This window comes from Cnephaeus nilssonii (assembly GCF_951640355.1).
Source record: "Cnephaeus nilssonii genome assembly, chromosome: 7".
NCBI lineage: Eukaryota > Metazoa > Chordata > Mammalia > Chiroptera > Vespertilionidae > Cnephaeus > Cnephaeus nilssonii.
In genome coordinates this window covers 95,872,530-95,899,515 of record NC_137078.1, presented here as the reverse complement: position 1 = coordinate 95,899,515, position 26,986 = coordinate 95,872,530, and the positions used below count along the sequence as shown (strand labels likewise).

General features: G+C 42.1%; 1 protein-coding gene across 6 annotated transcripts in view; it reads left to right on the top strand.

The window, feature by feature from the left end:
* PRDM2 (PR/SET domain 2) overlaps window positions 1-26,986 on the top strand; it is a 109,793-nt gene that overhangs the window by 44,978 nt on the left and 37,829 nt on the right. For 5 of the 6 annotated variants that reach the window (XM_079777447.1, XM_079777445.1, XM_079777448.1 and 2 more), the window contains one exon: window positions 5,250-5,376. In XM_079777447.1, the coding sequence (XP_079633573.1) occupies window positions 5,250-5,376 (127 nt within the window). Of the gene's footprint in view, window positions 1-5,249; window positions 5,377-20,288; window positions 25,187-26,986 lie in introns of those variants that run through there. The other variant, XM_079777449.1, reaches the window with a different exon arrangement.

The window sequence follows — 26,986 nt, the reverse complement described above, 5'->3', positions numbered from 1 at the left end:
AAGGTTCTGTGATGTGTTCCTAGTCTCACCAAGTACTCAAAGTTGTTTACTAGCTGCACTGCTACGATGATTTCTGTCTCTCTTCTTCCGAAGTAACATAGTTCCGATCTTTGCAGACCTCCCCCAGTCCCGACCTTAGATGTTTGCTCAGGTATGCACAAGACCTTTCAGAATTCTTCTAGCGATTATCTAACTACAGATTAGGCTTTCTGTAAGTTAGATTTTGTAAATAAGTTACATGTGATGCTCTTCTGGGCTCACCTCAACTGTCACCTTGATAACTGGAAAATCCCAATATTGATTTAGTTGGTAATAAAATTAAAAAGTATTTTAAAGCTTTGAAAGTTATCTGTTAACCTGCTATCCATTCTTTTCTTCATTAGTTTGACAAATATTTAGTGTCTAGTAGGTACCAGGTATTCTTCTATAGCAGTGAGCCAAACAGATAAGAGCTCTGGTCTCAGGGAACTTCTAATTTATGGGGAGGAAGCAAGATAATAAGCAAGTGAGTAAGTAAACAAAATAATTTCAGATCTTGAGGAGGGCTTAGAAGACAATAAAATGTGATAGAGACTAGGGAGAGGGCTGCTTTATCTCTGGTGGGCCAGGGAAGATAAGTCAGAATGAATTCCCCTCACTGGCCTGTGTGGTCAGCCAGCCACACACAGATCTCTGCAGGAAGAGCAGTCCAGGCAGGGAGGCCCCAAGAGAAGCAGAGATCTTCAGGTGGGAATATGCTGGAGTTTGTTGTTGTTGTTATCTTTAAGGCCATTGTGGTGGGAACAAGGGAAAGAATGTGAAATGGGTCTGGTGAGGTGGACAGGGGCCAGCAAAGGTGTGGCGGAGTTGTCAGAAGGGAGAAAAAGTATGAGTTTCTACTCTTCAATTCAGTTCACGCATTCCAGAGTTGAGGTTTCTTACCTGTGACTTTTAAAAGGTCAGGTTGGGGACTAGATTATAGGGAAAGCATGGACGTGCTTTGTGTTCCTGTAATTCTGGAGTCTTTTATTTTGACTTAGTGTCAAGAATGTTTTTTGGAACCTTTGCCTCTTCCTATTTGGTCTTAAAATTTCAAGTTTATATTTACTGGTATTTAGAGAAGAGAGTATGCTTGATTATGGTAAGCCTGTGAGAATCCAGAGGAAAAGTTGGAAGAGTTTAAAAGTCTTTCTGTTTTTCTGGTTATATTTTTTTGTTAAATATCAAAATACATTACAAAAAAAGAGGTTGTTTGGACTTTTGACTTTATATTTTTTTAATGCAGCTTTTATATTTCCTGTGTTTAAGAACAAAAATTTTTGTTTATTATGAAGTTTGACTTATAAAATCTTAAATGTGCTAAGCAGTAAAGACAAAAAAACAGTAGAGGCAAACAGTCATTGATTTAAAAAGAGAGATGATATTTTCCTCGTCATAAAGGTCTATTATTTGTGTATCTGTTTTAATATGAAGTTGGGAAGTAATTAGTTCAATAATGTAATCCAGGGGTCCTCAAACTTTTTAAACAGGGGGCCAGTTCACTGTCCCTCAGACCGTTGGAGGGCCGGACTATAGTTTAAAAAAAACTATGAACAAATTCCTATGCACACTGCACATATCTTATTTTGAAGTAAAAAAACAAAACAGCAAAAACACCCGCATGTGGCCCGCGGGCCGTAGTTTGAGGACGCCTGATGTAATCACCTCAGTTCCTAAAAATTTTGAAGGTTATTCAAACAAATCACATTGCTTTTAATTCATCAACTCATTAGCCATTTAGAAATTTTATATTAGACTAGAGGCCTGGTGCACGAAAATCGTGCACGGGGGTGGGGTGGGGTGGGGTGGGGTGGGTTGTCCCTCAGCCCAGCCTGCACCCTTTCCAATCTGGGACATCCCTCTCACAACCCAACAGCTTGCCTGCCTGCCTGCCTGCCTGATTGCCCCTAACTGCTTATGCCTGCCAGCCTGATCACCCCCTAACCACGCCTCTGCCAGCCTGATCAATGCCTGACTGCTCCCCTGCCGGCCGGATTGCCCCTAACTGCCCTCCCCTGCCAGCCTGGTCGCCCACAACTGCCCTTCCCTGCCAGCCTGGTCGCCCCCAACTATCCTCCCCTGCCAGCCTGGTCGCCCCTAACTGTCCTCCCCTGCCGGCCTGGTCGCCCCTAACTGCCCTCCCTTGCTGGCCTGGTCACCCCCAACTGCCCTCCCCTGCAGGCCTGGTCGCCCCCAACTGCCCTCCCCTGCAGGCCTGGTCCCCCCCAACTGCTCTCCCCTGCAGGCCTGGTTCTCCCTAACTGCCCTCCCCTGCAGGCCTGGTCCTCCCTAACTGCCCTCCCCTGCAGGCCTGGTCCTCCCTAACTGCCCTCCCCTGCAGGCCTGGTCCTCCCTAACTGCCCTCTCCTGCAGGGCTGGTCCCCCCCAACTGCCCACCCCTGTAGGCCTGGTTGCCCCCAACTGCCCTCCTCTGCCAGCCTGGTCACCCCTAACTACCCTCCCCTGCTGGCCTGGTTGCCCACAACTGTCCACCCCTGCCAGCCATCTTGTGGCAGCCATCTTGTGTCCACATGGGGGCAGCCATCTTTGACCATATGGGGGCGGCCATCTTGTGTGTTGGAGTGATGATCAATTTGCATATTACCTCTATTATATAGGATTGAGGTAAGAACAGATTCTGGTATGGTATTTTTTTTTTGGGGGGGGGGCATGTTTTTATATTGTGTTTTTTTGAAGTGAAAAGTTTGTGCTGATATTTAACGTCATCCATTGCTAGCACAGTTGGTACCCTCAGAAGACTGGAGTGGATTGGCCACGGAAGCTTATGCTGGGAGTCTGGGAGGTACCTGGGACAGGGCCAGTGGGTGTCTTCACCCTGTGTCCTGCTTGTGTTGTTTGGATTAGGAATAAATTGGGAATGCTTTTTTTCCCTCACTCCTTCCCATGTTCATTTTTACTTTGGTTTTATTTAAGTCTTTACATGTTTCCATGAACTCTAATCATTTCAAATATTTTATGATACCACCATTTCATAAATGCGACTTAACAACAAAAAATAGAGAAGCAAACTGTACATTTGGAACTATAAATGGTTTATTTAAACAAAAAAGCCTGTTCCTTTAACAGAAACATATTACCTCATCAGAGTGCCAAAAAGTATTGTAATGGCTATTTAATTCATAAAAAATCTTATATGCAACTCATAAAATCTTATGTATTTTAACTCATTAAAATCTTATACATATTAGATTAATATGTTTTTTGTGTGTTTGTTTTGTTTGTTTAGGTTTAACAGACTCAAGAAAGGAAATGATAGTACATTGGCTTAAAGATAAGAAAATGGCAGGTTTTAACCATCCTTGGGGGAGCAAAAGAAACAGTGGCTTGTTTATTTTAAAGACTTTAGAATGTTTTAATATTTGAACTATATAAACAGTGAGTTTTGCAGAGAATGAAACAATAATATTTAAAGGGCATTATCTAGGTCTGAACTTAGGAACTATGTTGTTTCTAAACTGACATCTTAGTTTACAAACAAGGGCATCTTCTTCCATAACCTATAGTGCAGTGATCTAAAGCAGGACGCTGATAAGGTGTATAGTTTATTAGCTAATCTATATACCTTATTCATATTTTGTCAATTGTTCCAATCATGTCCTTATAGGAAAAGAAAACTCAGTTGCATTCAGTTATAATGTCTTTTTCTTAGTCTCTTTAGTTTGCTTTTATAACCTTTCAGTTTTGAGAGAGCTGGTCACTTATTTTGTAGAATGTCCCACAGTTTGGGCTTCTCTTGTGTTTCATCGTGATTAGATTACATTTATTCATGTTGGGCAGAAATCTCCAGAAGTGATGCTGTGTTCTCTTCTGTGCATAGTATCAGGAGGCACATATGTCTAATATCATTTATAAAGATATAGTTTTTATCTTTGTGATTAGTAAATGTTTTAGGGGGAGTATTTTGAAACTTCACAAATATTGTTATTCTTCAAATTTGTGCTTATAAGTTCCATCAATAATTCTTGCCTGAATCAATTATTACTGTGATGATTACCAAGTGGTGATTTTCTATTTCCATTTATTTTTAATTGAATTTGTTGGGGTTATATTGGCTAATAAAATTATATAGGTTTCAAGTGTATAACTACAATACATCATCTGTATATTGTATTGTTTGTTCACCATCCAAAGGCATCTCCTTCTATCACTATTTATCCCTCATTTACCCTCTTCTACCTGCCTCCATTATTTCTTTTTCATTGATTAGTTGGGATCTGCTTTAATGAAGAGTTTTCCTTCTTATTTATTTATTTGTTCATTCATTTATTCATTTATATCAGTATGGCCTCATTGATTCTTATTTTATTCATAAGGTTTTAGGTAGAAAGATACTTGTGTTGACCTTCTCAGAAGTATTTGAACAGATGAGTCATTGTGAGAGAAACCAGTAAGACATTTCCCTAAATTCTATTTAGGAGTGTAATCTTTACACTCAGTATATTTGTTCTTCAGGGTCTTGTTCTAGGTGTAATCAGTATGTTGGTGGTATATGTCCTCACTACTGACATGAAAGTTAAGAATTAATGTTTTAGGAGCATAATACATGCGAGGTATTTTTAGGTTTTCCTTGTAAATTGTCACGTAAACTCGATGTGTGGTACAGAGGGCGAGACGGTGAATTAATTCTCTATGGACCTGAGTAGGGTGGTGGCAGGGCACAGATAATACACTGCCAGGACGCTTTCCTGTCCTTTTAGCTTTTCCGTGATAGAATTAGCGGCGACTTAAAAATGTGCAGTGGCATATAGTTCTTCCTTATCAGGCTTAACTTGCTCTTGGAATCTGAACCGTGCACTGGAAATTAGATTTCAGCACTTCTCTCTCCGAACCTCCTGGTCCTTTCTGATTGTGCTCTAAATTGCTCATCAGCTACATTTCATGAGCAAAATGGTTCCGGGCTTTTCTTTTTTCCCTTCTGTAAGGGTAGTCGTAAGGCTTTGAGCAGTAAGATTCGCAGCGTGTGGCAGTTTTGAGTTTACAGCAGTCTCTCTCAGATCCGTAGATGGCCATGGACCGTGGAAAGGAAGCGGGCGGGAAGTGAGGTCCTCCCTCCAGCAGAGGGTTCCTTCCCGCAGCCGTCCCCGCCGCCGCAGAGGGTTTGGTAGCCCTTCCTGCCCGGCTGGCCTCTGGCTCGCGGCCCCTCCCTGCCCCCGCCCCACCAACAACCGCCGCTCTGATTGGCTCGGCGCCTGTCTCTTCTCTCCCCGCAGCCAATCGCGCCGGGCGAGGAGCTCCTGGTCTGGTACAATGGGGAAGACAACCCCGAGATAGCAGCTGCGATTGAGGAAGAGCGAGCCAGCGCCCGGAGCAAGCGGAGTTCCCCGAAAAGCAGGAAAGGTAGGAGCCCGCCGCCGCCGCTCCCTCCCGGCTCCGGGCCGGCAGGATCCAGGCTGGGGCGGCGCCCGCAGCTCTCGGTGACCTTTTCCGGACTGACCGCCTGCTCAGGATCCGGCCCCCCCGGGCCGCTGCTGAATCACGGCGCCGGACGCTGCGTGGGCTCTTTTCTAACTTGGGGCTGGGAATCGGGGCGTGGAAAAGTGCATGGACCCCAGCGCTGCCCGAAGGCTGGTTGTCACTGCGCTCCCGGACGGCAGGCTAGCCGGACTGACGGGCGGGAGCTGCAGCCGGTCTCTTCGGAGCCGTGCACTCCGGGTATATTCTTAGCTTTTTGTGCTATTTGCCAGAGCGCGCGTCATGAAATGTGTTTCCACAGTGACATTTCCAGGTCCGCAGAGTCCCTGGCCTCGTGTCCACCCGGGACTGCAGTGAGGGCCGGTGGCGCTGCGGCCGGGCTGGGAGCTCCTGTCCCTTGGAGGGCAGAGCAGGCTGGCCGGCCGCACACCGCCACTGGGCGCGGGCAGGTCGGGCACTGTCACTGCTCCGCGAGGGGCTGGGCCCTGTCACTCCGGGCCACCCCGCACTCCCCCTCCTCCCGCGGCCGTGCCTTTGCTCTGCTCTCCGGGATGGGCCCTGCCTCTCTCCACCCCACCCCACTCCACGCGGCGCAGCGCGATTGCAACACTCTCCGGGGTGGGCTAAGGTCTTAGCACAGCTGATCTTCCCGAAGTCAGACCATTAGCAAAATGGAAGTTGAAGAGTATGTTTTGTCACTTTTGACTCAACTCCAATAGTGTTGTTTTATGATGTTTTCAAGCCAAGGTAAAGCGTAGTCACGCTTACCAAAGGGAGGGGATAATTTCCGGGTAGGAAAATAGTTCGGTTGCATATATCATATTTCTAGCTGGCATTTTGACACGTTGTTGGGATTTTTAAAAAAAAAATAAAGATTTTTAATGTGAAATTGTGAATCTTCCATAGAGCCTAGTTTGAATATATGCCAAGGAACAATATGGCAGTTTCTTACTAATCTAAAACTTTTGTTTTTGCTCGCTTTAGTCTTAAGTAAATTTTTATGGTCATCTGAACTTAGGAGTCTACCCTTTACTCACTACATTGCAAAGTGAATTGTGGAAATCACACTGTAAAATCACAACATAAACTTGATTTAGGAAAAAAGTAAAAATGATACTTAAAAGTGTAGGCAAGAAATGCTTTTTGACTTTTCCATTACATATTCTTTGTATTTCACAGTATAATGAGAATACAGCTAACTCATCCAAGAGACAGTTTGTGGGCCTTTTACTAAATACATGTTCTGTATTTGTTGAACATGTTTTTGCTAATGTTTTAGGTCATTAAATAATTTAATCCTGAATTAGATGATCAGGCTCTAGGAAATTCCCAGTTTTTTTTTTTTTGTTTTTTTTTTTACTGTTTTAACTGGGTATTGAGATTTTGTTTCCATTAGGCTTAGTGCATAATTGTTTGCAAAGTGTTCACATAATTCACCTTGCTCCTTTATTTAGTGTTCATTTTGTTTGTAACTAATGTCTCCAGCCTCTCCAGGTAAGTTGTGATTTGCGGGGCTAGAGTTTGGGGGGAAGGGAAAGTGTTTGCTCTGCTACTAAACCTAACTAACTGATGTATATAAATATATATATAGCTTAATGGAATCATCACTCTAGGGCTGTTCCGTTTGGCATACTTTGGCGTGCATATTTAGAACATTTTATTACTTTTTGCTTTTCTTCTTAATATATCCTTTAATTTTAAAAATCCATTTATTTAGGTAGATTCAGGAGGGGAAAACTAAAAGTAAACTTTTTGTTTTATTACATGAACTTACACATCTTTGTATTCATACCTGCCTTAATTGCTGTTTTTTATGTTGAGTTAAATAGTTCATATTTCTTTTTATCCTATTATTATTTTTATAACTACTCAGGGTAGCAAGCATATAACCAAACTGAATCTTAGGTTTTAATTAAAATACTTGGGTGAGGCTCATTCTTAGAACTTAGTCTGTTTTTAACATATACTGGTAATGAGTCCTGTTTGAACTTTATGACCTAAAGTTTGGAGAGTTTAAATAATGAGTCAAGCTTTTTTTGTTTTTCAATTAAATACTCTGTGAAGGGTAATTTATAGCTTGCAAAGATCTGAAATGAGAACTTTTTATATGAACCCGGTTTTATATAGGCCTTAGACATTTTAATATCTTTTCAGGTAGTGATGTCAGTGAGGAAATCTACATAAAGCTCACTCAGTAGCAATGTTAACTTAGTATTTCTGAAAGCCAGATGTTGAAGATATGCAGCTGACAGGTAGGTTGCCAGTGGACCTAACTTCATTCCAGTCATGAGGCAGAGAAACAAAGGGCTGAATTCTGCGTCGTTCTGGGCCTCAGCTCCTTTGCATGACAGCTGCTATGCCTACAGCTGTGCATGCATGTGGTGCCTTTCAGAATTCATCAGATCGCTGGGGGATCATGAGGCGAGTTCTGGGCAGTGAAAAGCCCTGATTCCTTTACATTCAAAGTGGTCTCTTCTCTCTTTCCTTCTGAGTCTCTGTCTTTAATTCTTCATTCAACTGATGCTTGTTAAGCCTCTGCCATGTGCCAGGCACTCTGCTGGGTAGTATTTCGTAATGTTGAGCAAAAAAGCAGCAGTAACTCTTCTTATGGCGCCTGTAGTCTAGAGACACATGTTAAGTCAGTAAGTTGCTGATCAGCGCCTAGATGGTTGGCATGGAATAGGCCCTCCATAAATATTCGTTGATTGGCAAACAAAGACACACACAAACCTTCAATGAAGGAAAAGAACGCAGCGCTGTGAGAACACAGTTCACATTGTTTCTGACCAAGGAGCATGCCGTTTTGCCATGGGCCAGAGATGTACACACCTTGGGCATTTTGAGCTAGAATTTTGAATTCTCAGTTTTGTAATTTGGCCTAATTTCTTACATATCTGAGCAGCCCCTGTAATGAGATTGAACATGGGCAGTCCCTTGGATGGGACAGATTAAACTTTTTGGGTATAGAGGAAGAGAGAGTTTTTTAGTGTTAGGTGTTTCTGGTTATTTTAATTTGAACCATAGGAAGGTTATAATCTGGGAAGTAACATAGAAGGGCCAAATTTGGATGTATTTATCATCTTCTCCATCTCTGCCTCCTATTTGTTAGTATGAATTGAATTTGCTTTTTAGCAATAAACAATGACTATTGGCAAGTGCTTTTTTAGATTATAATAGAATATAATCACAGAATGTTTTGTTTCCCTGCCCTCTTTTGGCTACATAGGAGCCCTACCTGAAGTTGTTTTACCCTGAGTAAACAGGGCCTTTATACAATTGGGCTTAGTGGAAGGAAAAAAAAAACACAACGCAGGACCCCTGGGTTTTTACCTGGTAACTGGGTAAATTATGTCACCTCTCTGGGGCATAGTTTCCATAGCTTTAAAAGTGGGTGCCATTGTGCTGCCTAACCTCACATGGTTGTTGTCAAGAGCAAATGAGATTATAAAAAGGAACAGCTCTGTGCAGCGTGTGAGTCCATACTTGTAAGTGCCACCAACAGTGCCTAGCTGACAGCTACTTAGGTGTTTCTCACTGAGGAACGACTGAGTTTGTGACTCATTAATCAATCAGTATTTATGGAGCACATGTGGAAGCTCAAAATAAGCAGTGGGTCTCTTCCGCCTCTTGCCATGGCTGAGCCTCACTTTGTGCCACTTTACTCCTTTTGTAGGCCTAGTTCAGACCTATTGACTTTTCCTGTTCACAGCAGATTAGGAAATTAGAAAGGGAGAGTTACTTATAGCAGCAAATAGTTTTGTTGCTGATAGCTGGACAATAAAGAAGACAGAAATTTTATGAGAAAACCAGTAATGAATTAGAAGGAGCACAGTTCCTTAACGTCACTTATATATATATGCCTGAGCGACCAATACAACAGGTTAATCAAACAACCTGTCGACCAATCGTTATGACGACGCACTGACCACCAAGGGGCAGACGCTCAATGCAGGAGCTGCCCCCTGGTGGTCAGTGCGCTCCCACAGCCAACCTCCTGTGGCCAGCCCTGATCGCCCGATCACTGGCCAGGCCAAGGAATCCCACCCATGCACGAATTCGTGCACCAGGCCTCTAGTCCTTTATAAAAACTGTAAATAGTCCCTGAGAGTATCAGCTAGTTGATAGTATTTATCTAGGTGACCTTTAGTCACCACAGAACAGTTAAATTATAATCAGCTTAAAAAGGAAATTTTATCTGTCTATACAATCACAGCCCTTCAAATTAAAAACCTCCATACTGCGATGAACACTCAATTTTTTTGACATTGTGCATGTTTGAAGTTCTTTCTTCAAAGGTGACAAATCCTATAGAAATTTGTAGTCAATTTAGAGACGTAAAGGATCCACATGGAAAATAACTTGATCTGAGGTAGTTTACAAACAAAGTAAGTGCTAACCTAAAGGACTGTTGGCGTTGAGAGAAGGAAAGGGACCTCTGGGCTGGGATGGCTGGGAGTCTTTATTTAGACAGGGTGGCAGGATGGGCGCATTTCAGAATGGAGAGCAGAGAGGACGTGCAGAGGAGCCTTAGGGACTGTGAGCAGGTCAGTGATATGAGTGTGTGGATGATCTCCCCCAGATATTTAACAAGTAAGTGCGGTTTCTGCATCAGACACTATTCTGAGCGCTGAAGGTACAGGTTCCTGCTCTCACGGGATTGACATGCTAGAGAGTGAGGGGAACGGCCAGCAAGATGAACGACAGGTCCTGTAATGTTAACGAAGTGGGTATGTGTGGGGTGTAGAGGGGTAGCCAGCAATGGCTTGTTAGAGACGGTGACGTGAATGATACAGGGTGGGCCCGTCAAGTTCTAGGGACTGAGCTCCAGGAAGAGAAGCTGTTTGGGTGTTACTATTAGCATTTTGGGAAATTTATTGATGGGCTGGTGCATAGTGAGGGCCACCTAGGAATTCACATGAGTATTTTTGAATTATGAAGCTTAATTTTACAAATGGACATGTTGGCCTCTTTTCTACCAGGCACTGCACTTAGTGTCTGGATTGGTAGGGAATGTTAGAGAGATGGCCCAACTATCCAGGGGGGAGTTTCTCCATTTTATTGCAGCTCAATGCAGGTCAGACTTAAACTCAGTGTTTTAGTTGATGTCTTTGGGGTCCAGGATAGGGCGGGGAGGGTGGGCAGAGGAGGTGATGCTGCTTTGTGGTCACAAAGTGGAGCACAGTGGGAGGGCCTGTGATAAAGTGAGGAGGGAACGGAGGAAAGAGTAACGCATGAGGCGGGGAAAGAAAACTCACAAGGACATGAGGTCAGAGGCCACTGCTGGACAACAGGTAGAAGCATAGAGATGCAGCAAGAGACTCCGATGGAGACAGAGCCTCGTGGGCAGGGGTGTGCGGAGCTGTCGCAAGACACAGTAATGAGCGTGGGGTGGAGCTGAATTGTGCTGAGCACTACCACGGGCATTCCTCGTTAGCCTGTACTTCTGGGGTGTCCAAACCGTCTCCATGGTTTGCACCAGCTCCTGCTGAGGAAATGGAAATTAGTGAGGTTGGATAACTTGTCTAATTGAGTGTCCGTTAGAACTCGAACCCAGGTTTTCCATGCCTTCTCCTCCGTAGAATATGCAGCTATCTGTCCCCTTTCACCTGTGGTGGGCAATAGCAGTGGAAGTGACAACCCTGGTTTCATTGAGAATTAAAATTAGAGAATACATTTAATAAACAGAAAACAGGTGGGCTTCAGTGGCGTTTGATCTCCTCACCTTCCATAGCAGCGGACAGCTATTCCAGGCTCCTTGGCCAAAGCCGAAGGGCAGAGGCCTGGCTGCAGGACCGAGGCCTGGGTAATGATGGCAGACAGACCGGAACCTTCTGGGTGTGTGGTAGGCAGGTCCTCTGTCCACTTGCTCCCCGGCGCTCCCCGGAGTTCTTGTTTATAGGGGGTGGAACAGGGTGTTGGCAGTTGGAAGTGGCGATGTTTCTGTGGAAATGCGGCCCCAGCTAGATGGCTTGTGAGAGGTGTCCCAAGTAGAGGTGGCCTTGTCCCCTTTACAGCTCTCGCTGCCTTGGCGTTGAGTGATACCTTTGCTGAGCATTCAGTGTCCCATCTCTGGTGATCGCCTGCCAAGTCATTTGCTACTACTGTTGTGGTGGTCTGTTTTTGAAAACGCAGTACAGTTTTAATATTTTTTCTAAGAGGAGGAATCAGGTTAAATTTTATAATTCTGCTGCTACTGAATTGCCCCAAATTTAGGTAAATCAGTTGATCAATATTTTTGTTTTGTACCTTTGATACTTAATGTCATAACCTGGTTCACAGGTTAATTATGTGGATTAACTAAAATATTCCAAAGCATTTTTCCAAATTTTTATCCATATTTTACTGGATGAACTTACTAAAATTCCATTGTATACCATGGTTAAAAACTGCTTAAAATATAATTGAGTGAATTAGGAAATATGCTATGTTCTGTCTATACCTGGGTTGTTGTTTTGGTTCTCCTGTCCCTATGTAAATTGGAAGGTGAAATTTGGCCTAATTCAGAAAAAAGTTTGATTATGATTACGTTTTCTAAAAGGCAAGAAAACCCCCACAAGATTCTATTGTAGCGAGTTCAAAATAGTTTACTTGATTTTTAAAATTTCAGTTGTGCTTTTCTTAAATATGAATACTAGGTTCTTTTTCTGAATTACGATTACTTGCTGTTTTTAAAAATCATGGAGTGTTTCCTGGGCATTTTGACATTTTTATTTACAAATAAACTATTATAATATGGGATCGTAAATGTTCATAGGAGAGATACAGAGAAGAGAAGAGAGTTTTATATTTGAAGTTGCCTCTAAAGAACTGAGGAATTGGATAAGTACTCTAAGAACACCATTATGTAGGTTAAAAATGAAGACATTTCTTTCTGTTAAAGGTGGTTGGAGAGTTGCAGCCTCAGGTAGAGTAGCATGGTACTCTATCTGTTCACACTGCACACTGCCAAGGACAGTCCTGAAGTTTGGTTTTATTGATGTTAATATTTTGGGTGATGTCGGTTAGGGAAGCTTGAATGATACATAAAAGCAAGAGTTATTTGAAAACACTACTATTGTTTCTCAAAGTCGAAAAGATATAAACACTGAACTAGCCATTTTATTTATTTTTTAACCACTCAGATTAAACACGTGTCAGGCATTACAAGAGTTTTTGGCTGAGTATTTTGATATGGACATATCTCATAATTTGACATTTATTTGCACATCATGTCATTATGTGATAAATTACTGCTTTCTATTGATGGTGACCATGATGGCAATTGCTTTTGTTTCTTTAGCAAGTCTCGCAAGAACTTAGCACTGTGCTTGGTGCTCCATATAAGGACAGTGCCTGACTTACCATGGTGTCAGTTACAATTTTTTGATTTACGATGGTGCAGAAGTGATGCACATTCACTAGAAACTAGCTAGGGGCTAAGCTGTGGTGGTCAGCAGGTTAAATGCATTCTCGACTACGGTATTTTCAGTTTATAATGGGTTTATCAGGGTGTGGCCCCATCGTAAACCCAGGAGTATCTACCTCATTGCTGATCCTTCCATGGCCCCGCAAAGCAGTGGTCATTTCGATCATTGCCCTCTGAGGATGAGGAAACCGAGGCCCGGAGGGGTCACGTGGTTTGCCCAAGTTCGCCCAGCTATTTAAATTACTTGGCCTTACCTAAATCCAGTTTTTATTAATAATGTTTCTAAGTAGAACAGTTACACTGAGTAAGTAGCAGTGTTTTATAAGGCTTTGCCAATTAGTCAAGATGAATTTTCACTACTTAGTTTGAATGGCTCACTTTAATCCTAAATAATAAGGTAATATAGTATGATTAGGTGAAGTCTTTGGTATTGGAAAGCTAAGTTATGGTGAGAACTAGTGCCTTCAGCTATTCTTCTTGTGGGGGTTTATGGACTGAATAGATTTATTGTATTCCTTTGATCACCTAAAACAGTTTTTTAAAACACTGACAGAGTACATTTTATTCCTTGCTAGCTCTTGTTAAGTGTTTTTTTATTCTTTTTTAAAAAATGTTTGTTTTTTTAAAATTGATTTTTAGAAAGAGAGAAAGGGAGAGGGATAAAGAGACAGAAACATCAGTGAGAGAGACACGTCATCCATCCCCTGCCTTCTGCACGCCCCCTAATGGGGATGGAGCCCGCAACCTGGGCACGTGCCCTGACCGGGAATTGAACCAGTGGCCTCTTGGTTCATGGGTTGATACTCAACCACTGAGCCACAGCAGCCGGGCTGTCTAAGTGTTTTTTAACATATTTGTCTGCTCGAGCTTCTGAATATGTCATTTCTCTTAAGTTTTATATTGTTTTTGAAATCAGTTGAGAAAACAAGAGCAGAGGGAGACGTTGCCTTTGCCTGACTCCCTCGGCAGTTCTGGTGGCAGAGCTGCCTCGGTGGTCTCACCGGTGATTTTAAGAACCGCATGGTGTGGGGCTTCCTCCTCTGTGCCAGTGTTTTTCGTTGAGAATGACTGGCCAAATACTAAGAATGAATGAATAAAATATAATTTTAAATGTTTTTATAAGCTGAGTTTTATGGATCGTGAACATGTTTTAATTAACATACACTAAAAATTAAATCTAGAAACTATAAGTGCAATTCTGATTTGTGAATATCATTGAGTTTAATCACGCTTGTTATTGGTTTCTTTCACTGTCTTCAGTAAAAATTAGGAATTTTGTTTGTTTTGTCAAATGCTTATTTGGGGGGTAGCTTTTTATTTTTTCCTTTTCCAAGAGAATCTCATTTGAAGCAGTACCTTCTTCAAAGGTTTTGTTAACTGATAAAGCTGTGCCTATGCTAGTGACTTGACTCATTCCTGAGAAAAGCATGAAAGGAAGCGAGAATGAGAGAGGAGTTGCCCTAACCTGTCCATGTGCACTCTTGAATTTTCCTAATGAGGGGCAGGGTTTGCTTTCTTAATTGTATTCATTTCACCACAGAGTCTATAGAACTTGTATGTGTTTATAAAGTTTTAAAAATTTCTTGAATTTGTAACAAAATGTAAAATGGCCTTTTCTATCTGCAACTTTTACTAGAGGACTTTATTCAGTTGTTCCTTAAGGATTAATAAGTCCTTAATACCACACCCTTTTCCCCCATGCCTCAGACACATGCTTAGTAATCTGAATTTTCATTTTTCAAATTTCTTAAGTATTTTCCTTTTTGTTCTACCTTATTCTCTAAAGATTATGAAGCAGTAACTTTAAAAGGTTAAAACTCAGTGCATATATTAAGAAAAAGTCTTGCGGGATTATGGGTAAGAGACTAGAAAATTTTCAGTGTTTGTAGCATTTGTTATAGCACTTTCCTCTTCCCATTTCTGTGGTGACCTGACCCTGAAACTTAAAATGTGTTTTATTGAAGTTTTAATGCGGTAAATGTTGTATAGTTATTTTAAATGCTCTCTATTGGTTAACACATTTATTTTTAATATACAGAGAATATTTGAATAGTTTTAGAGGCAAGGGATTTATTCTAATGATAAAATGATATTGTGTGTGTGTGGTATATACAAATGTCAGTTTCTAAAATAAGATTATGACCTCTAAAATCCTTGCTAATTTGATACTTTCAAAATTTTGACTTTTATATGTTTTTATTAGTTTATAACCAAAACCTAATTTTGCCCTTCATGAATGAGCTGTCCTGTGCTAGTTTACATACATTTGCAGAGGATTATCTTTGCTTTGGTTAAAAAGAAAAGCAATAAATACAGCTTAGGTTAAAGTCCCCTCTTTCTTTATTTCTGTGAAGCTACAGTGATAAACAGTCGTTTGCTCTTGTATTTAGAATCCTAACTCTCTTGATGTAGTCTTTTGTAGGTTTCCTAAGCCATCACATGCCACAAAAATGAAGGCAAACTGGTTTGTTCACCCATGTTTAGAACTTCTAAATGGAATATGTGCAGTGTTTGAAGTTGCAATACAGTTTAGAATGGGCAACAAGGTGATTTTTGTGCCTTTTGTTATTCTTTCCACTGTTTGGCTTCTTCCGGTCAGTTTTCATTCTCTTGCCAATTTGAGGGGTAAAATATGGCTCTCTGGTTCTATTGGCTGTGTTTTTTGTTTTTAATATGTGAGATTATCAGGACCTGTTTCTCCGTGGAATACAGTAACTACTGGCTCCAAGCAGAATGTCCGAGGTCCCTGTGAGGGCCTAGGGCTTCCTTGCCTCCACCTCCTGTCTTGGTATCTTCTCTGTGAGCATGTGAACTTGGGATCAGTGGAGACCTACGTCTTCTTTTCATTTCTACTAGGTTTACAGTGTAGACAGAGCGACCTAGTTAGTTGCAGTTTTGATTTTTTTTATACGTGGAACAATCTTGTCTATTTACACATTTTGAATTGTAATTTTTGTAGGGTTAACACATTAAATTACAATTTCCTTCTTACTGGTATCCAAAACAAGTAATAAAAAGGAGTGGCTATCTCACTCTTTCTTGGTTGGAATTTTGAACAAGGGCTTAAGATTCCAAATTTGCTTGTTTTAAGAAATTTTACTAGCTTTTAAAAGTATTACCACAGGAGGTATCTTTTCCTTACTAGGTATAATCATAGGATTATTTGATAATGAGCAAATTTGAGTGTTAAGTTTAATAAGTATCTATTTGCAGTTTTGTTTCTATCAAAATGGTAAATTCAGGATAGGAAATAATGTAAATCACTGTCTGTATGCCAAAGTAAATTAAATTCATGGTTGTAGTAGAGTGTAGAAAACATTAAATCAAAAGAAAAGATGATACTTAACCAACTATTTCTGACTCTCTTCAGTTTTTGAGAGACAGGGTCCTCTAAACCTCATGGACGACTGTCAGAAAGTAAGAGGAATTGGTAAACTATTTTCATAGTTAATGATTGCGTTAATGCCTTCAACCCCAACTTCAATTTTTATGCTCAAGCACATTATAAAAACAAGTAAACAGCTACCAAAAGAGTTGTTTAGTGGGGTGGAAGTATACTGGGGCTTCACTACTGCTTCTGTATTAAAGATAACCTGATTAATACTTTGCAAAGGGATAGCTATTTAAAAGGAATCCTGAAATGTGTGTGCGTGTTGGGTGGAGGAGAGAAGGGAAAAATTGCTGACCCAGCTATACCGAATACGGTGGCATGCTGGAATTACAAGGCCAGATTCACATCCCAGTTCCCATTCACACCAATCAGTAGCAGTGTGACTTCCGACAGGTTACTCTACGTGTTTTGATCTTCAGCTTACCTGTCTGTAAAATGGGGATAAGACCTACCTGTAGAGTTGCTGTGAGCCTTGAGCAAGAGCCTCCTAGGAACATGCGTGGCACACTGACCTTGGTCTGTTCCATTGTCATTGGTGGGCACCAGCAAAATTAGCTATGTGGTAACTCAGCCTGTCCATTAGCTTATCAAGGCACTCTGGATTTAAAAAAATAAACAGTTTCAACATGTCCTTTAAACATGTAGTTTGCTTTGGTGACATGGAGTAGATTGCAAATTAATGAATGAGGTAGATTGCAAATTAGGTAAGAGTACAGAGCTGCTTTTGAGCTGCAACTAGATACACATAAAGGTACTAGAGAATTCCTCAGATGCTAGAGACCTGCTTCTTTCTTAAAAGCTGTCCTGTTTCACTAGTTACCCAAACTAGGACACTGGTGGTTACAGGTTGGAGATAGGGAACTCATGTTTCACTGTTCGCTTGCTGCCCAAATGAAGGTGTGTTTTTTTCCATTTTTTTCCTGTTCTTCGGTCTTACTTTGGTGTGGTCCGAACCATTTGAAGTGGCTCTGTTTGACTGTTATTACCACGTTTTAGGCACGTGACATTTTAGGTAAACTTTGGATACATTTTCTTAGATGTTAAATTATCAGACAGTCTTGAAAATCCCTGTGTGGCAGCGATTTCAGTGCTCTATGTGATAGATGAGGAAGTCTGTCAGCTCACATTCTTCTGGATGTGAATCAGGAAAAAAGTGTGAAAGAGCCATTTTCTTAGGAGAAGTTACTAATTAAGTTGACAATGTCAGTTTTAAGGAAACAAATGTCCTGATTACCTGTGCAACATTCTATTGAGCAATCTGAGCTGTCAGGGTTTTTTTTTGTTTCTGTTTTGTTTTTTTTTTTACTCCCAGGGATCACACACTCCCTTTCATGTGAACTCACAACTTGACTTGTAATAGCATAGAAGGTCCCTGAATCCTCACACTTAGTGTTCATGTCTATGTGTGGCTATCTGGGGACTGGAGCCTTAGGTGTTACCTGGTTTTCAAAGGGGCCTCAGGTTACTTCCTTTGAAGGTTAGGAACCATTAAAGTATGAACTCGTGTATTTAATTTTAAAAATTAAGCAGAGACAGCAATAAAATCAGTGGATTACAGACTTAAAGAATATTTACAGCTTTTGCTGTCAGAGCATTAGTGTATATTGATGGGGACGTGGTGTTTGCCAGCATTCTCACCTCTCAGTTAAACTGCCCTCGTTGGCTTGTACATTTCCTTATGATATCTGGGTGGGATCATGTGAACTGATGTAGAACAAATGAACAAAAAAATGGATGAATTTGGAGTTGTTGGTGGAAGCAGAATGCCATTGTCTTCATAAGAAGGAACATATGCTGACAATCAGGCTTGTAGGCGTGGCGTTTCTGTAATTTATTTAGCAGAATCTGCTGTGGCTAATCCTGACAATTGATTCCATTTATTGAGCCTGTGTCAGGCACTCTGCAAAATTCCTATGCACATCATCTCATTTTTCTCCTCCCCTGGACAGAAGCAGGTAGTTATCACCAGTGTGTATCATTGGTCCCATCTGCCATGAGCAGGATTATTTCTCATTAATCCAGGCATGGCCCAAGACTGCACAGGACAGTTTCAGTTCTGTGATTTCAGTTTTGTGGGCTTCTGTCCTTTGAGGACCTATATTATTGAGAGTGGCACCCAGCAGTGGAGAGGGAGAGGAGCCAGTCCAGGAAGTCCAGGATTGTCTCACTTTAATTGGAGTCAGCTCTTTGCAGGGAACACGGGTCACACAGGAACCGTTTGGGAGCAGGTGAAATGAGTGACTAGATTGAGAGTGAGACCCTCCCATCATGGGCATTGGCCTAGGAGACATCTGTGTTTCAAACCCTAGTCCTCTGTGAGTCCTTTCTCCCTGGGGGCCTTCTTGTAACCCCATACTGAACATGAGAACCATCAACACAGGACAGTGTGGGGTAATCCTTGGAGACTTGCAGGGTGAGACTTAGTGTTTCTGAAAGGCTGTGACCTCAGTGCCGGAGCCTGTTGGAAAAGTTGGAGGTCCAAGCTGTGCTCCTGAGGAGGGCCACAGGTTGAGCTCCCTCAGCAGACTCTGAGCATCCTGCTGTACCGGCTGCATGGCTGTTTACATCACCCAGCTCTCTTCCCAGCCATCACTCTGTGCCTCCCTCCCTCCCTCTACCCACTGGCCTGCTTTCTTCTTCCCTCCTTCCTTCCCTTCCCTTAAAAATTTTGTTTTAATGAAATATAGATTCTCTGGAATATTTTTTCTACTCAGAATTTGCTTCTCGTTGACATTAGTGGGGCCTTTCCTCAAAGGGGCTTGTTTTGTACAAAGTTAGATATAAAACTTCAATTTTAAATTCCACCAGTGCAGACTTCTTTGTAGTAAAATACATAAATTCCCTGTAGCTCTCAACAAAGGGCCTTGTAGATAATAAGCACTCAAGAAAAATTATCAAAATACTTCTACTTCACCATTCTTCCAGAAACTTTACAAAGCATGTAGAGCAACTATGTCACATTTGCCGCCGGAGGGCCACATGTTTGACATGCTTGATCTAGAGGAAAAATTTTTAATCTAAAAAAATAGTGAGTTTGAGCTAAAAAAATTTTTTGAATCCTTACCCAAGGATATTTTTTTTCCATTGCTTTTTAGAGAGAGAGGGAAGGAGGAAGGGAAAGAAACAGCCATGTGAGAGAGACATATCGAATGGTTGCCTCCCCCACACTCCTTGACTGGGGCCAGGATGGAACCTGCAACCCAGGCACGTGTCCTTGACCGGGAATCAAACCTGAGACCCTCGCGTCCGTCCGTCCCTGGACCAGTGCTCTAACACTGAGCAAAACCAGCCACGGTGAGCTTGGGCTAAATTTGAGTGATTCTGTAGTTTGATACAAGCTAGTACATCAGAGAATAGATGTGTTGTTAAATAGGCTAGTAGGTTTGTTTTTAGGTGGACATCAATAAAAAAATCTGGAAGTGAATTTAAATGTAATTTATGATTTAAAAGTAATTACTGTATGAGAATACATTTTAGTTCCTCTGTTTCTTGAGTCTGAAAGATGCCTTGGCAGTTTGGAGTTGTCGGAGTGGGTGAATTTATGCTAGCCAGTGTGCATGCGTCAGCCTAGAGCAGGCCAAGCTCTCTGCTGGAGCAGCGAGTGATGCCTCAGCCCATGAGGTTGGATAGAAGCACATCTGCAGGCCAGAAAGGCACTGGAGGACAGCTGAGGGCTTGGACAGAAGGCAATGAGGTCACTTAGCAATAGTCATGAAGAGTCTTAAAAATTATCCTGGAATGAAAGTGTGTCATTTCATGGTAGATTCAAGGGATAGGGCAACCATGTCAAACTCAAAGGCTAACACGGGCCAAATACTAGTGAATGAGGCATGCGGCTTGGGGCCACGAGTTTGACATGCTTAGGTTAGGGAGTTTCGAATCTCTAATAAATTCTCTTATTTTTATAAATGAATTTCTTCTTCTTCTTTATTTATTTTTCTTAATCCTCACCCAAGGATATTTTTCCCATTGATTTTTAGAGAGAGAGTGTAAAAGGAAGAGGGGGAAGGAAGTGAGAAAGAAACATTGATGTGAAAAAGACACATTGATTGGTTGCCTCCTGCAGGAGCCCAGACCTGGCCGGGGGATTGAACCTGCAACCCAGATATGTGTCCTTGACTGGGAATTGAACCCTATCTCCTTTGGTACATGGGCCAACACTCTTACCATTTAGCCACACTGGCCAGGGCTATAAATGAATTTCTTAAACCACTACCAATGAGGATTATTCAAGTGCCATTGTCTAATTTTTGCACTTTAGGAGAAGCAAAATAAAAGTTAGTATTGTGCTCACAGTCCACTGCCAAAACATTGATCTGGGAGGCACTCAGTATGATTGTTTAATTTAGATTTCTGATTTAAATAATGCTGGCTATAATAACCAAACACACACAGTGAAACCAGGAGAGAGGAGGCATGTGGCTGTTCACAGGAAGACCAATTAAGTTTTTGTTTGGAGTAATGTGATGCATAGGGAAAAAGAGTTGAAGGATGTACACCAAAAACCATCAGTGGTAATTTGAATGCTTAAGCAGTTTTGACGATTTAATGTCTATTATGAATATTTTAAATCCCTCTTAAATCTTTATAACTGTGTGTCTTGTGGATTTGGTGTTTCTGGGGATAATGCTTCTTTTCTGGACAGTTACACTGGGGTGTACAGGTGAGAGTTGGAAAACAGAGAAACACTTCAGCAAGACCTTTTACTGTGCAGGCAAAGGAGAAGGTTGAGGCCTTTTCCAAACTGTATTTTATAAAATTACATATATTAATCTCAACCAAAGAAAACATTTTCAGTTGCCTCACTAATTTTGCTTTTGTAGGTATTTTTAAGAAAAATCTTTCATTTATCTTTCTGCATAACGTAAGCAAATGTTTACCTAGAAAAATTAGAAAATGCAAACAGATAGGAAAAATAGGTATTATACCCTCATCAGTGATCACATCAATGAGAGACATCTGTCAACATCTTAAGGTAGATCAGTTCAGTTTACGTTGATGGATAACCAGTAGACTGATTTTATTGAGTGATTTGACCATTGCTCCTATTAAAATTTCTATAAACATGTAAAGATTGAATTCTAAGTGCTATAATTGCTTCTTGACTCAGATTTATATCTAGTTTTTACTTCCTGGAAATATTTTAAAATTAAGTTTTGTAGTTAATTCATCAGGATATAGTATTATAAAATTTATCATGGACTCTGAGAGGGAAACAACGCCTTTTCCTTTAGCTGAGACAATTCTTTAGGGTGTGGCTGTCCCCTCTGTTTTAGGGGGTTGCCAGGCACTTTTCCCCGCTTAGCTCCCAGTCCTGGTTTGTTTGGCCACAGGGGACTAATACCTGAGCTTGAATTAAATTCTGTACTTTGTATTTGCCAATTCACTTTTTATATGTGAGGTTTCAGACTTTAGGTATATATTATTTCCCTGTAAAATAAAGGCTCCTGAAAATCCACAAGAAGAACGCTAGAAATGAAAATAATTTTAAATTAGAACAGAATAACAGTTTTAAGTTTCAGAGGTATTTAATTAGTCTCTAAAATAATTTTGTTTATGCCACAATATTTTCTGAGGTTCCGAAGAGTATAAGGAAATTTAATGCCTTCCTAATTTGAATTTACAGAAGTTTATTTCTAGTATTTGGAATTATCCAGTCAGAGCCACTAAAAACCTTTTTTTAGAGAAATTAAAGGTCCCTTCAGATGTGCTCTTTGCTGTTTTCCCATCAGCCTGACATTTGGAGGAGCCATGACTGCAAAGGCGGCGCACCCCGCTGGCGGGACGCAAGCATTCCAGGAATTTATACTGTGATCTGCAGCTCCGAAATATCCAGAACTTTTCCATTGTTTCTGTTGGAAGCAAAGTCTAGAGTCCTGATTTAATACCATGACCAACTTAAAACGAGAGAGGTTTTATTTTTATAATTTGCCTCCAGGTTACAGGCAGCTCTTGGCGAGTTTACAAAAAAGATTTGAAATTATGCCCAGGGAGCTTAACAGAATTTCTTACCATCACGTACATTTCAGAGTTACTTTATGTGTCAAAGAAATCTATAGAAAATGTATAGCGTATTACGTTCATAAAAACCAACTGTTACAGCATCTTATTGCTTCAAATGTCTCTCTTTCAAACACACGGACTGGTGGGCTAAGGCCCCAAGTGGCTTGTTTACCCACTGATCTCACCTTGGCCATTTGTAAGGGCCACTTCTGATCAGCTGATAAACACATCCCCCTGTGTAACCTTTGGCCTTTATGGTGACAGTTTCTGATGCCCGGTCCTCATAGTTCTGCACCAGGTTGCCTGATCATCCTGTCAGTGGCTTTTGATGACCTCCCTGTTTTGTTTTTTTTAGCATACATTAAGGATATTGAAATAATTGAAATGGACTGTTATTTCCTTGTGGAAAGTTTAGTTTTATATATGTGTCCAGCTTCTCTCCACTCATCACTCCAGCTGCAGAATGTTAAACTACCACAGAGTAAAGCACAGCTGAGGCCGTGCTCTGACCACCCTTGACCAGCTCACACATAACATCATTTTGGCCATTCGTTAAGCTAACAACTTTGCTATTATCCGTAGATTCTCCTTCCTTGCTACCTGATCTTTTAGAGAGCTTGTTTTTTTTCTTTCTTTAATCCTATAAAATTCATTTAATATGACCTTCATCCCTCCCACTACCCCTGTTCAGCTTTTCATTTGCTTTCAGAATTCTGACTTACCCCTGGGAACCAGATATCCCCAGTGCTGATATCAGTGCCACACTGGCCTACTTTCACGAAAATCACACCCTTGCCTTTCAAAAATTTTAAAAAGATGTATGATGTCTTTATTTAGGATGAATTTCTCAAACTTGCCTGAGATGCAGATGGCACTGTTAATTTGCTCTCTCTTTTTTTGTTACTCCTCACCCAAGGATACTTTTTCCATTGATTTTTTTTTTTTTCTTTTAAGAGAGAGAGTGGAAGGGAGGGAGGGAAAGAGAGAGCGAAACGTTGATATGAGAGAGACACATCAATTGGTTGCCTCCTGCCATTGCCCTGACTGGGGCTGGTGCATGCCCTTGACCAGGAATTGAACCTGAGTGTCTTTGGTGTGCAGGCGGACACTCTGACCACTGAGCCACGTGGGCCAGGACTCTCTCACCTTTTAATGCAGCCCCTTAATTCTGTCATTTGTCTCTCTCCTGTTCTCTATGGTCTGGAACCTCAGTTTAGCAGAGTGCTGGGTCGGAGCCTCTCTTCAATCTCATGTGAAGACGTGCTTCCGATCTTCCAGTTCCTGTGAGTGACCCTCTCATTTGGGGCAGGAAGAAGAGGAAGATTTTATGACAGAATGGTTGTGAAAGCGGGAGTTTCCAGATGATAGTGTCAGGGCTGCGGAGAGTAATCTGAAGAATGAAAGACCCTCCCTCCCCACCTTAACTAACCCCCCCCCCCAAAAAAAAAGGTAGGACCATCAAACGCCAAAGGTGAAGGAGCAACTTGGGGCTAATAAGGGAAGAAATGTTGGGTTTTGTAATTTTGAGAGCAGAGGTAACCGTGGGGAGTGGAGAGTCCGGATGGAGTGGTGGGGAGCCGGGAGCTCACGCACACCCCCCTTTGGAGAGTTGGTGTGGGTCCCTGTTCAAGGCAGCCCATTCATTTCCCCCAGGATCTTGCATGGCTCTCGCTGATGGGGTTTCTCCCGTTTTGGCAGTCAGCTGTGCATCCGAGTAAGATGGTGAGCTCCCCAAAGATCAGATAGACCTGCTGGTACTGAATTCTGATGTTATACTTCATAGCTGAGTAGTTCCCCAGTGAGGAGGCAGCGCATGTAGAGTTACATATGGTTCTACATGTAATTCCTTTAAATCACTGAATGCAGGAGCCTTCGCTGTTGTAATAATTTTTTAAATGTACCTTATGCCATCCTTCTAGAATTTTTCATTCTCTCTGATGCCTGAACATTTTAAAAGAGAAACATTATTCTCTAGAATTTCCTAGTGTTTATTCACTTTATTGGGAGAGTGCAACATAGTCCAGAACTTAATCACGTGGCACTTGAGGCAGTTTTGGCTTTGCACCTCCCATCCAAGCGCCAGCAGTACAATGCTTCACTTGTCCTTCAGCCCCATCATAGCTGTCGGGTTTCCCTCCAGGGCAACTATTTCACTAGAAAATCCAGTTCTATTGATATTACTTAATGGTTAATCGTATTTGCTCAGATTGGTGTTCTGTGCTGTTGACTGATACTTGTTTCTGGCATAAGATAAAATTGAAATGGAAAAATATCTGCATCCCACTTTGCAGTAGAAGTCTTTATACCACTTCCATTTGCCCTTGAAACTGAGTGAAGTAATGGTTGTAAAGTGCTTTCTAAACAATAAGGTATCCTTATCATGACACTTTTAGTCTTAAGAAATAAATGTACTAGTAGGAGCACTTTTAGCATCATCATTCATGGGTTTTAATTCTGACTCGAGAGCTAATTTAGTTCTGTGGCCTGGGGCAGATGACTGCACATCTCTGTTCCTTGGGTGTCTCTGAAATGAGAGGCATGGATTGGGACTTTTTGGTCTTAAATAGCCGAGTGGTGCTTAAGTGGTAAGAACATCAGTTTTACACTATGGGCACGACACAGGCCTGAGAGTAAGTATACTACATCCCATCCCTGACGAAGAACACAGAGGTTATTTTTATTTTTGTTTTTTGGTGAGAACCTTGCAGTAGACAACTGCTGTTTTCCTTCTGTTTCATTTCGTTTTCTTCATCTTTGTGTGTATATTTCTTTTCCTTATATATAAGCATACAGTTTTGTCCTGTGCTTCATTATGTTCTTTGTCATTGTTTCCATTTCACTTTCCTTGTGTTTCATTCCTATATCTTTCTTGTTTAGAGCAAGTGGAGCACGCAGCTGGCAGTAGCCTCTGTGTAGGACCCTTCAGGAACCTGATGGTAAGTGCACACGTGTACTTACCAGGCTCCCAGTGGGCTCTGCCACACCAGCTCGCACAGTAGAAACCAGCTAGTCCCCTCGCCCCTTTGTCAAACCTCATTCAGGTTATTTTTGATTATAGGTTTGTTTTTTATTTTAATTTGATTACATATAGAACAGAAACCAAGTACCCAGAAAAAATGTACTGATGTAAGGAAATGGAGCAGTTTCCAAACCTGTAATTGCAATATTTGGCTTTGTGAGTGACACCAAGCATATCTTAGTGTGAATCGGGACTCTCAGGTTCTAATTTCTGTTCTGTCAGAGACTGAGTAGTCACTGTGGGGGGCCCTGGCCTTTGGTTTCTCTTGCAAAATAGCAGGTAGGCCAGGAGATTTCAATAGCTCCTTCACCCTAGTCTAGGGTCCTGATGGGAAGTAGCTCGAGTGTTAGATGTTCTGATGAACATTTCCTGTACCAGATAATCTCAGGTCCATGAAAGAATGATAATTAGATTCATGATAGTTGCATTTCTATCATAAACTAAGTCTATCTTTGTTCACCAAAAGGTACTTGGGAGGTAAATTTAATTGTTCCATTCCTTCTTTTTTAGAATTGGTTTATTAGTGTTATTCAAATACTTCCTTTAAATTTTATAATAAATGTATGAACTGCAGAGCCTCACCTGTCTTTAGTAACCTATATTATACTAGAGGCCCGGTGCACGAAATTCGTGCACGGGGGTGTGTGTCCCTCAGCCCAGCCTGCACCCTCTCCAATCTGGGACCCCTCTCACAATCCAGGACTGCTGGCTCCCAACTGCTCGCCTGCCTGCCTGCCTGCCTGCCTGCCTGCCTGCCTGATTGTCCCTAACCACTTCTGCCTGCCAGCCTGATCACCCCCTAACCACTCCCCTGCCAACCTGATCGACACCTTACTGCTCCCCTGCCAGCCCAGTCACCCCCAACTGCCTTCCCCTGTCAGCCCGATCACCCCCAACTGCCCTCCCCTGCCAGCCCGATCACCCCCAACTGCCCTCCCCTGCCAGCCCGATCACCCCCAACTGCCCTCCCCTGCTGGCCCGGTCACCCCTAACTGCCCTCCCCTCCAGGCCTGGTACCCCCCAACTGCCCTCCCCTGCAGGCCTGGTACCCCCCAACTGCCCTCCCCTGCAGGCCTGGTACCCCCCAACTGCCCTCCCCTGCAGGCCTGGTACCCCCCAGCTGCCCTCCCCTGCAGGCCCGGTTACCCCTAACTGCCCTCCCCTATTGGCCTGATCACCCACAACTGCCATCCCCTGCCAGCCATCTTGTGGCAGCCATCTTGTGTCCATATGGGGTGGCCATCTTTGACCACATGAGGGCGGCCATCTTGTGTGTTGGGGTAACGGTCAATTTGCATATTACTCTTTTATTAGATAAGATTGGTTTAGCCCAGTGGTTCTTAACCTGGGGAACAACCCCACCCCAAATGTTCCAGGGACATTTGGCCAAGTGTGGAGACTTTTGGTTGTCACACTAGAAGGTGACACTGGCATCTAGTGAGTGGAAGTCAGTGATGCTGCTAAATGTCCTCCGATGCCTTGGACAGCCCCACAACAGAGCGTGATCTGGTCCAATGTCACTTGAACTACAGTTGAACCACTGGTATCCAGCCTCTAGTAGTCTGCGGTGGGATGCTCTAGGGAGCTCTCTGAATAGGATGCAGATATTCCTACTGAAAGTGGCTTCTCTTCACAGGGCATCAAGGTTTCCTGGTTATGGGTTTGAAAGAGGGCACCTGGGGGCAGGAGGGATACTTCTCTTCTCGCTGGTTAGGTT